The following is an 11,972-nucleotide window of genomic DNA, read 5'->3' as shown; positions in this document are numbered from 1 at the left end:
ACTATCCAAAAAAGGGAGTTAATAATTATTACTACCAGCCTTGGAGTTTTATACGCATTTTAAATGTTATTTCATCTCCTAAGAAGATGCCCAATGGTACTAGCACTTGAAAACTGCCAAAACAAGGAGTTAATAATGTTATATAAATCTGTGTCTCACGCCATTGGATTTTACATCGCGTACCAGCTGCTCTGACACCCACGCACACACTCCCACGCTATTTATTTATTCCTCTCTAAGCGGAACCGATTTCTAGTCTCCGAGAGAAGAGAATTAATGTACATGCGGAAGGTATCCGATTGCTATAAATACAACTACCGTTTGTTTAAGTTTAGCGTTGTCTTTGCTATTTTTAGCACCTAGCAGAAGCCACATTAGACGGCGTGGAACTTTACTACTTGCATGACCTACTTTTGCCCATATGGGGATTTCTATAAGCTGCGTCTTGATAGATAATGAGAAATTTCGTTCTTAAATTTTGCTTATGAATTAAATGGGAATGACAAGGATGATGAGTATAATTTTAACTTTTTTTCGGATAAATTTAGGCACATCCGGCCTAAAAAGATGCTTGTTTGTTTTTTGCTTTAAAGCTCCGTTTGCGATTTTCACAATACGGATACCTAACATAAGCGACGAAGCCATCTTGTTCAGAAGAAATGAATCTTTATATGGTTTCCTAGGATGAGAATTTAGATATCAGTATTTCACAATATATTTATTCTTTCTTTGACCGGAAGGATGTTCAAATTACTCCACTCGTGCCAAAAATAGGCCTATATTTCGAACACAGAGTATGTACGTTTGGTAAAAAGATGGGAAGCACGATTTTAGGATTATAGTATATAAACGCAAGATGTCAGAAAATACCAGGCGAATATATCAGACATAATTCCTAGCAGAAATAAAGATACATAATAGTCAGCCATATTCATCATGCCTATCAATGTTTTTCGAATGTTTTGAAGGATAAGACGCTGAAGTAATAACACATTAAATGTAGAAAAGAAACTTTAGAGTAATTTAGCCTAAATAGTGAATTAAAATGACGTGATAAAAGGTATATTCAGGTTCAGTTTTATTTAGTGTTTTTCTGTTCCCCGTAGCGCAAGTTCTGTTGGTATTCAGTTATTTAATTGTTTTTGTTGCGGAAACAGGGATGATGTGTATTTTCTTTTTTCTTACAAAAATGAAACAAATACAGTGTCATTATATTGTAATGCAAGCAAATTTGTCAAAGGGTAAATTTCCAAAACGACCAAAATTTTATATGCTTGATGTGCCATGTAGGCTTTCTGTCCCTACTTTATTGTGTGTAAAAGAACCGGATGTATTTTCTTCTGAATGTATAAATCGATAATGATTATTGGACCTATTCGCCAAATATCCCCAAAACTGCATGCTTTTTTAACATATCTAACGCCCAAGTAAAGATATTAAAATAGGTAATTGCGAAATTCTTGTTAATCATTGGCAACCATGCCAATTTGATCTAATATTGTCCTTTAATTCATAATAAACAAGGTATCATGAGTATTTTGTAATATTTCAGTCGTCTGCAATTACTTTTCCCGCTATTTTCATGTGAATGGAGAAGGTATGGCTTTACACTCAGTGAGGATAAAGGTCGTTATACTTCTCTACATACTAAGAAAAGATAAATCGTTCAATATTAGCTATATCACGTACAAAATAACTATTACGAAATATATTTACAATATCAAGACAACCATATAGACATAAAGAACGCAATGAGTGTAAAATTTATATATGATTTTTTATATTACGCTGAGTGAGTGGCCATCGCCTAGACCAAGTGCCATCTGCCGGCATGAGGTGGAAGTGGTATCCCTGCCGTGATCTTAGCACGTGAGAACGGCTTCCTTGTCCTTCTTTGCGTATTTTTAGTGTAAGTATCCCTATTTCCGGCTGGTTTTCGCACCTAGAAGTTAGGAGAGAGAATATTTCATCCATTTCCGGGTAGAAATTGACGCCGATGGAAGGAATGGCGGAAATATGTCCATCGGAAAACTAGGCCATGCGTTGCCTCAGTGGCAGTGGAGTGGCGGATGTCAGTGCCTTATTTAGCCTTTGTGTGACGGACTTCAGCCGCGGAAACTGCAGCCAAGGAGACGTCGGGCGAGGCCTTACTTCACTCCGATAATCCCCTCGAACTCGGATACTCCACGGGTAGTTTATTGTATTTATTTCGTGGGAGGAAAAGAGAGAAATCGGAGAGAGAGAAAATTAACCAAGGCTTCGAAAGGCTGGCTCTTCTCGGGTAGGCTTGCGTCATGTCTTTTCTCTACCGCATTTTAAAGCGATTTTCGAGGCGTCTTTCATCGCGGAGTGGGATGTTCTTTGGCCCCTTTCTGTGGAAATGGGGAAATAGACGATGTGAATGTAGGCCGAGGGGGATTTTTTTTCGAGTTGCTGAGGAAATGAGTAATTTTTTTTTCTTTGTATGTCTGTATTTCTTTTCTCAGTTTAGGAAGCTTTTTTATAATGTAATTCCGTGTAAAATAATGTAAAATCAATAATTGTTTATATCTGATAAACAAATGTGTTGACAGAGACCAAAAATTTGTTGATAAAAGCCTGGTTAGAATTCCAGTGAACAGGCAGTCTGGTGGTCCTTCCTGTAAATCATAGAATATTGATTAATCTATTTTTAGCATATATTTCACCAGGCCAATGTAGCTGAGCCAGAAGCTATGCTAAAATGACCGATATTGTCCAAATTGATATACGCTTTTCAGATTCCAGGACGATCCTTAAACTATTGCGGCAAAATGGCAGAGCTGAAACTTATTTTAGCATGTTTTGATTATGTTGTGTAATGGAATGATACAGGATTTCGAGTTTGTGGACGTGTGATGGCATTTCTTCAGAATTCAGACCAGATTTCTCAGATGTGCATGTGTGTGTGTTTGGGGTTTAGTCCTAGGCTGGAGTGGGTGTTACAGGTTATTTATTTTAATTTTAGTTACAGACATAGAGAAAGGAAACGGCAAACAGATCAAAGAGATCAATAAACTTACTTTTTAGTTTTGGAAATTGCAAAGGGTACCACAGAAAAGCCCCCGATTGGTGTCCTGGGCATGCATGGTTGAAGCAAATATGACACAAGATTACAGCACTCAACTAGGTTAGGTTCGTAATTATTACTTGGAAGCATCCATATATGTGCCGTACTCCTTACCATGGGCTTTCAGGTAACCCAGGCCTTTAATTTTTACAGTATTAACTTAAATTTCAGCAATATCTTTTAATGTGTTTGGTAAACAATTGTCTGTATGCCTTAGTTCCCACTTTCATGCAATTAATTAAACCTTATAGAACAACTCGTTTCCAGTAAAATAGTATGTTTTGATGATTTATACTCTAATCATATATCATATGATGTAATGTGAATAATAATAGGAAACCGTAAAGCTTAGTGATGGAATCAGTTGATGCTATAATGATGCTTTTATTCATTCTTTTTTATGAGTAAATCTGAGAGGAAACTAGTTTATACACAAGTTTAGTAAAGATTTATTCAATTTCTTTTTACTACAAGATGTCGGCTACATTTTTGGTGTGTGTAGAGTACAAACCAGAAAATTTGTGTAATGAAATAAATAGATAAATAAATTGTTTTAAACATTAATCATTGTATTCAGCAATACATAGAGTAGAGCCCAAACAAGGGTATCATGCGAACCCAAAAACCCAAACCGAAGCTTTCCTACTTTCTATTTATTCCCGGGACAGGAGGAACAAATCCCCCTTTTACTCCCTACCCCCGTTTTTTAGCACTTTAGGCCAACTTAAAGTAAAGGAACAATGGCTGAGTAAGGGAATTGTTGACTTATTCATTGCACATCACCGAACAGACTATTTTCTTCATTTTGCAATAAACATGAGACCTCTGCAGCTCTGCCTCTGGTGTCTATGACTAATTCAAATGCTCCATAAGATAGCGATCTCCATTTCCCACAATCTCTGTGCGTCACTCTCAGTAACATTAGCCCACATTGTTATTACTGTATAATGCTATTCCATTCCTTTCTACTTGAAAGGTAAGGTATACAAATTTGTTATATTTATCGGTGAAAGGTTATCAAGTCAAGAAATGCAAAAAGCCCCCCTCCCCCTTCTTTGAAAACAATCTTTTCCAAGTAGTAAATTACTGGGAATTATGAAGTGGCCGCATCCCTCTGAGAGTAAATCCCTGTTACTCTAATGGAGGCACTCGGAATCCACAATCATCGTATGAACCAAAAACCTCACTAAGGAGGAGCTTCATCCCCAAATTGCAAACCAATTCCCATGTTTCCCTAACCAGGATTTCACACCCAGACTCCCACCACATTGTCATGCATTTAGTATGCAATATTTGCAGTAAAGGAATCGGTTAATTTTTATAGCATGGACACACAAATATATGGCAAATTGAAGATGTTCTTTTAGAGGACAAAAAGTTGCAGTCATCCATACAAGAAATAATCTGCAGACAAATTGCAATGCCATAGACAGATGAATATGTGTAAGATGCTGCTTACAGCATAAGTCCACTCAGTGCACCTGAGTTTCAGCTCTAGGTTATCTTGCTGTGCATACCAAGGGGAAGACAGTGTTTCTTTAGGGGAGATGATGGGGGACAGAGCTCCATCAACCCTCCCCTCAGGCAGTGCCTGAAGGGCACGCCCAGTTACAGGAACTTAGTGTTGAATAAATTTTGTGTAGTGGGGTTGGAGACCTAGTCTTACAAGTGCACCTATACTGTAAAGAATTGTCAAATATTTTCTTTATTTCTGACATTGTTCTTTGCTTATACAGATTGTTTTATGTATTGGTGATTTTCAATTTTTTTCTTGTTAAGTGTCCTTAGATTTTCAGAAACGTAGTACAGTCGTGATGTAAATAAATACTATTTTACTGTAATCTCTTTCAGTTTGTATTACCCTTAACTTTATGGACAGACATATTGTGTTACATGAGACTATCATGCCACTCATGAGCACTATATTATTTCTTCTTTAATTTTAGGTTTGCTTATAGATTTATTTTATCCTCAGAATACACCATGCCGTCCGATGCCAAGAAAAAGCGAGATCAGAAGAAGAAGGAAGCAGCCAAGGCCAAGGCAAGCGGCAAGAAAGTAGAACCCAAGGAGGACAAGAAGGTGAGAAAGAAGTTTTTATTATTCTGTATTTACTAAATTGTACAAAATTTGGCAATGACTTGACTGATATTTTTAGCAATTAATACTGTATTATTTATTTTTTACATGGAATCATACTTGATAATACTTAAAATTTGTATATCCTTTAGAGGAAACTGATTATTTTTTATATATCAGTTGTTACCATCTTGACGTAGTAAATGCTATCCCCCTGTACTTTAGCATATTCATTGCTAGAAAATGTCTCAAGGCTGGTTCCTAGCATTTAATCCCAATTTAATTGGACTGTTTATGTATGATGGCAAAAGCTTATACTTTGTTTGTAGTATTTTGTTATTTTATGAATTTGTAAAGACTGAATAACTTGGAAATTTCCGTCATTTGGTAATTGGAAGTTACTTTTATACTATAGTTTTTAGCTAAGAACATCCACACATTTTTTTTTTATCTGACACCTTTCTTCCTTAAGTACCTATACAAAAATTGGCTGGTCAGCTGGTGTTACAGTGCCACATTAAAAGGTTAGGAACTCAGTGTATGAGTTTTTCAAAAACACTTATAGGTCAAGTTCATTACTCATCCCTGCTGGTTAGACTAAATTATGAAAGTTATCCAGCTCAAAGTCTTGATATGGTGATATGGTTTTGTTATGTCATGGAGTTCTATTATCTGATTGGCTCAGTCAGTCAGTCAGTTTTTTTTTTTTTTTTTTTTTTTTTCTTCTCCATCATCATTTGTTGCTTTCCACTAGCTTTGAATGGTTGTTGGTATAGCAGTATCAATGAGTTTTTCCCAAAATTATGTCTCGTCTCGGAGGGATTTTGAGGCATCAGCACCCTTTGGATACGAAAGGTGGATTTAATAAGAATATTATTAGTTTTTTTTTTTCATAATTTTTGAATGGCGTTGTTCCAATAAGATTTCCCTTATTTTCATTATTAATAACAATAAATAGCTAATTGATTATATGGCCTGTTATCTTACTTTCAGATGAAATTTATTTTTTCTGTAATTACTCGTTTGAAGGAAATACTTAATATATTACAATGTATATTTTCCTCTATGAATTAGAATAGCGGGTAGTAAGCAAATTAATTTATTATACAAGAATAGTAGATTTGAATAAAAAAAAAATAAAAAGATTTAGCCATACAATACAACAACCTTGATGCAAGTACATGTATGATTTGAAAAATGTATGTATGTATTAGATTTTTAAAGAGAGGGGGGGGGGGGGAATGAACATTTAGCCACAAGTAACTGCATCAAACATTATTTTGCAAAGCCCAAAGGCCTTGTGCCCTTCACCACAACTCATCGATATTTTGTCAATTACAAGTGCGGTCTTAGTGCTAATCGCTTCACCATTATTCTCTTCCCCATTTAATGGAGTAATTGCGTCGTCATTTGTCTGTAAAGGGGGCTGTCATGCTGAATTTTTGACAAATATTTGTAAAAATACTAAAAAGAAAAAAATTCCTGTAATCTAGTAGGCTTTGGCAATACTGACTTAATATTCATGCTAAATACGTAAAAAGAAAGGAGTTATGACAAAAGAAGAAAGAAAATGATATAGATATTCCTGTAACTAATAAACATATGATGAGAAATACATCTCGATCACAGCTGCAGCAGTTGTTTGTTCGTATGAAATGCCTCACGAGGCACTGTGAAGCCTGTGATGACACGCGGTACTTTTACAGTCTTGTACAGTTATTGCCATTAGTACCTTGCAAAAGGGGAGGACCAAGTACCAGCTACTCTTCAGAATGCCATGTGAATGCCAGGGATCGAGATTGATGCAGAGATCAAATTTCTAAAAAGGAAAAAGTATCCTCAACTCTTCAAGGCCCGATATCTCAAAACTACACCTTTGTCCACATTCTTTTCTGTTTCGCTAACTACTTTGGTGATTCTAATGGGATTTGGATCATTTGAAAGCTGAATAGAGTTGCGATTTTATAGACGATTCAATTTTCATTTCAGGCAATAAAAATTCATACATCATGTTTTATATTCATAACAGTGAACATTCAAAAACAATTCTTTTACACTAAATGCAATTCAATTTTCATTTCAGGTGATAAAAATCCACACATCATTTTTTATATTCATAACAATGAATATCAAAAAAATTTCTTTTACACTAAACTGAGGAAATTTCAAAATCCGAAGCATGTCTAATATAGGTAGTGCAATAGTGTATTCTTTTTTTACAAGTTCGGTCAATGGATAAGTGAGATTTATAAATTCTTTATATATTCCAAAAACTTGTTTTTTTAAAACAACTTCATTGTTTATTATCCAAATGATATGAAACTGTGGTGTAAATCATAGTCTATGTATATATAACAGTAAAAAAAATCGTGAAAATCGTTCTCTAGGGCTATGGCTCCCTTAACTGATATTTTGCATTCATCTTGTGTATTATTAGTTTTCACATTACTAGAAGTGTCTTCTAAAAAAAAGAATTATTTCAAGTATTAGGTCTTGCATATTTTCATCCAAAAATGATGTACCATATCCATTGTGGATAGCAAATAGATAAGGTTTCTGTCAGGGTTTACTCTTTGAGAATACTTTAGTAGCTCTTCTGTCAGCTGACCATATTCCATTATTCTGTCTTATTAGATATGTAATCAGAATTCTACTTTAGAGATTATATTGAATCCTAGTTCATATTGTTAATTTTTATTTCTTTTTATAGCCCCAAGTCAATGGATCTGCAAACAACTCCAAGAAAAATTCCAGAGAAACCACACCCATGACAAATGGCAACTCTGAGGCAGAGAACCTAAGCGCAGAAGGTAATTTATTTTGGATTAAGTAGATATGACCATATTGTACAAACTCTTCAATCAGTTTTATATTTATCATGTATCAAGTGTTATATTTTTAATCTGTTTGACTTTAATACATTTCCTTCCTTTTCTTTTGGACAGAACTGCTTTGTCGCCGTCTTGAAGAAGACATGAAGATTGCTGCTCAAGCACGATCATGCACTGGTGTCCTGGGTATCCACTCACGTGCTCGGGATGTTAAGATTGACAACTTTTCCATCACTTTCCATGGTTCAGAGATGCTGCAGGACACCAAACTTGAGTTGAATTGTGGACGAAGGTAATTTGGAAAATCTTAGATTAGGATTCACTTTATTTAAAACAAATTAATTAGATTACCATTATTATTTGATCGATATTGAGATCTTTACGTTGTGATCAGTGTGTAGACTACCCTGTGTATTGCAAAGTTGATTATATTTTAGTCTCATCACAAATATATTTACAGATACGGACTAATTGGAGAAAATGGTTGTGGCAAGTCCACTCTGCTAGCAACAATAGCAAATAGGGAGGTGCCTATTCAAGACCACCTTGATATCTTCCACTTAGTTAGAGAAATGCCAGCATCAGATAAGACTGCACTTCAGTGTGTTATGGAGGTTGATGAAGAGAGAATACGCTTGGAGGCTTTAGCTGAAGAGTTGGCAATGAGTGGAGATGACGGTAAAGTAGATTTTCATTTAGCATTACTTGATATGTCACAATCATCGAGCTTTAGAGGAAGGCTTGGGGATGTTTTATTTTTTGCACTTTGGATTTGGGTTGTCATTAGACAAAATGCATTTTTCATGGAACATACAATGTGTGTTCATGTTTTGATTTTTAACTCGTCTTCCCAATTGCTAAAAAAAAAAGATTTATGCAGAAGACAAACTTTTTTTCTTATCCTTCAAAGGCTGTAATGCATTTAGTAGTGGCAAATATTTCTTGTCTGATATATTTTTCTTTAAATCTACAGAGTCTCAGGAACAACTCATGGATGTCTATGACCGTTTGGATGAAATTGGAGCCGATACAGCCCAGGCAAAGGCTGCCTATATTCTTCATGGTCTTGGCTTTACCCATGCTATGATGGAGAAGGCTTGCAAAGATTTCTCTGGAGGATGGCGAATGAGAATTGCTCTTGCTCGTGCTCTGTTCGTCAAGCCACACATTTTGCTCCTTGATGAACCTACCAATCACCTGGATTTAGATGCCTGTGTGTGGCTGGAAGAGGAGTTGTCAAAATATAAGCGTATTTTGGTCATCATCTCTCACTCACAGGTAGGGTTTTCCCCCTCTTATGTCCTTTTATACATGATAATGTTTCACTTCCTTTTACTGTTATCCATGTAATTTGAGTTTTCATTTGTTATTGCTTTGTTTTTCAGGATTTCTTGAATGGTGTTTGCACAAATGTTATCCACATGGAGAAAAAGAAGCTGAAGTACTATGGTGGTAACTACGATGCCTTTGTACGAACAAGAGTTGAACAACTTGAGAATCAAATGAAACAGTATCAATGGGAGCAGGACCAGATTGCTCATATGAAGGTGAGAAATTTCCTTGATTAACAGTAGTATTTTTGTTGGGTTTCCAGTTTATGTATGGCTTTATGGTAGATAGAATTACTTGAAAGTGGAATATATTTATATTCATTTGTATTGAAAAGTAGAATATTGTGCATATAAATAGGTACAGGGACTTCTAAGAATCCTCACTCCCTCACTCGCACTCACTCACCTACCCACCCAACCACCCACCCACAGAGAGGGGCATTACACACAGCCACTCATTCACACTTTTAATACTTTCACACTCACACAAGTCTACATTTACTTAGTTTTTCTTAAAATTTTGCAGAACTACATTGCGAGATTCGGTCACGGTTCGGCTAAGCTTGCACGTCAGGCACAGTCCAAGGAAAAGACCCTGGCTAAGATGGTCGCAGGTGGTCTAACAGAGAAGGTTTCCAGAGACAGGACACTTACCTTCTACTTCCCAGAGTGTGGGACAATTCCCCCTCCAGTAAGATTATGGGAGATAGTTTTGATTGAATGTTGAATTATTATTGCTATCATAATTTTCATTATAATCCTTCATTTGAGTAAAGAATGTGTAATTGGAATTTTATAATGTATGCATAATGCTTGAATTGTTAGTTAGAGGTATCTCAATAATTTCAGGTGATCATGGTACAGGACGTCAGTTTCCGCTACAAGGAGAGCACACCATACATTTACAAGAATCTAGAATTTGGTATTGATTTGGACACAAGGCTTGCCTTGGTAGGGCCAAATGGTGCAGGAAAGTCAACCCTCCTAAAACTTCTTTATGGAGATCTTACCCCGACTCAAGGCATGATCCGTAAAAATTCCCACTTGAGAATTGCTCGTTATCATCAGCATCTCCATGAACTTCTCGACCTTGATCTTTCTCCAATTGATTACATGATGACTCAGTTCCCAGAGCTGAAGGAACGTGATGAAGTAAGTTGTGAATGTGAAGTTTGCTGTTAACTAAATGCATTCTTGGCATAATGAATATAGAACATGCACATGTGCTATTTCCCATATTATGGATAAATGGGTCTGCTTTGTTGATAATGTATCCTAACTGAATTCTTTTCATGCTTTTTAACTTTGAATGTTCTACCTTTAGGTACGAAAGATTATCGGGCGCTATGGATTAACTGGGAAGCAGCAAGTATCACCCATTCGGCAGTTGAGTGACGGACAGCGTTGTCGAGTAGTGTTTGCATGGTTGTCTCATCAAAACCCCCACTTGCTCCTACTTGACGAACCTACAAATCACTTGGATATGGAAACCATTGATTCTTTGGCAGATGCGATTAACGACTTTGATGGAGGCATGGTCTTAGTTTCTCACGACTTCAGGCTGATTTCTCAGGTAAGGTTTTGAAGAATTATAGATTTTATAAGTAAGCTTTACTCATGTGGAATCAAGTCACTAAAAAGAGAAAGCAGAAGTTACTTTTTTATTATATGCTTGTTGGTAAATAGAATGTGTCCATATTGTATAGGTGTTCTTAATCTCTTATACTTATGCTGTATATACATGTTATCCTTTGTGACATTGTACCATACCTTTTTTTAAGCTTTTGGATTTTATTATAGTTACCATTTCCTCAGCACCTAATTTTTAAGGCTTCTTTTATCAGAAAAAATACACTCATACTAAATTATCATTACTGAAGATCTGAAAATAATTTTCTATAGCCCTAGTTTCATTTTTATTTGTTTTACAGGTAGCAGAGGAGATCTGGATTTGTGAGAAGGAGACTGTTACCAAGTGGGAAGGAGACATTTTGTCATACAAGGAAATGCTGAAGAAGAAGGTTCTAAAGGATAATGAAAAGAGAAGGAAAATGTTCTAATTTGAAGTAAACTACTTAAATGTTATTTTGGAAATCACAAAAAGTATTAAAAAGGGGATTTGGTGATCAAAAAAAGGTCCACCAGAATTTAGATACACATTCTTTGAGCAACTAAATTGCTCATTCTTGGGCAAGTCACTTAGAAGTTCCTTTTGATCATAAAGAATATATAAATATATATCATCTATTATTATTATTTATTTATTATTATTTTTATTTTATTTTTATTTTATTTTTTTCATCTTTTCTGTCATTATGAGATTGTCATGCTGTTCATCATTCTCTATTAGGAAAAAAATAAATTAATTAAAAGTTGGCACGCTCATTTTGTGATGCATTTATTTCCTGTATGTGTGGTGTGATATCCAAATTTATTTTTCATTTTTGAAAGTAACTTTAACACTTGAATATTTCACAGACCATTTGTTGATCATCTTTGATATGGAAATTAGTGCTAATCAGGTAGATCTGGGAGACAATATAAGATAAATATGTATAAAATGTATAATATCTGTGTACTGAAGACTGTTATCACTGTGATCGTGTGTGGTTATTTCTGAAAGGGTGCAAGAGCTTTTCTTTC

At 35.4% G+C, this 11,972-nt stretch overlaps 1 protein-coding gene across 2 annotated transcripts in view; it reads left to right on the top strand.

Moving 5' to 3' along the window:
* Window positions 1-1,795: 1,795 nt before the first annotated feature.
* The window catches only part of LOC113818336 (ATP-binding cassette sub-family F member 2), an 11,540-nt gene continuing 1,363 nt past the window's right edge, over window positions 1,796-11,972 (top strand). The window contains exons 1-11 of one of the 2 annotated variants that reach the window (XM_027370534.2): window positions 1,796-1,909; window positions 5,064-5,170; window positions 7,878-7,977; window positions 8,113-8,290; window positions 8,459-8,676; window positions 8,972-9,276; window positions 9,384-9,545; window positions 9,856-10,020; window positions 10,179-10,481; window positions 10,654-10,902; window positions 11,261-11,972. The exon at window positions 11,261-11,972 is cut by the window's right edge and continues 1,363 nt beyond it. In XM_027370534.2, the coding sequence (XP_027226335.1) occupies window positions 5,072-5,170; window positions 7,878-7,977; window positions 8,113-8,290; window positions 8,459-8,676; window positions 8,972-9,276; window positions 9,384-9,545; window positions 9,856-10,020; window positions 10,179-10,481; window positions 10,654-10,902; window positions 11,261-11,389 (1,908 nt within the window). In that variant the 5' untranslated portion in view covers window positions 1,796-1,909; window positions 5,064-5,071 and the 3' untranslated portion in view covers window positions 11,390-11,972. Of the gene's footprint in view, window positions 2,191-5,063; window positions 5,171-7,877; window positions 7,978-8,112; window positions 8,291-8,458; window positions 8,677-8,971; window positions 9,277-9,383; window positions 9,546-9,855; window positions 10,021-10,178; window positions 10,482-10,653; window positions 10,903-11,260 lie in introns of both variants that reach the window. The other variant, XM_027370536.2, reaches the window with a different exon arrangement.

This window comes from Penaeus vannamei, chromosome 23, assembly GCF_042767895.1.
Source record: "Penaeus vannamei isolate JL-2024 chromosome 23, ASM4276789v1, whole genome shotgun sequence".
In the NCBI taxonomy this organism is placed as follows: Eukaryota; Metazoa; Arthropoda; class Malacostraca; order Decapoda; family Penaeidae; genus Penaeus; species Penaeus vannamei.
This window is presented reverse-complemented; position numbering and strand designations above follow the sequence as displayed.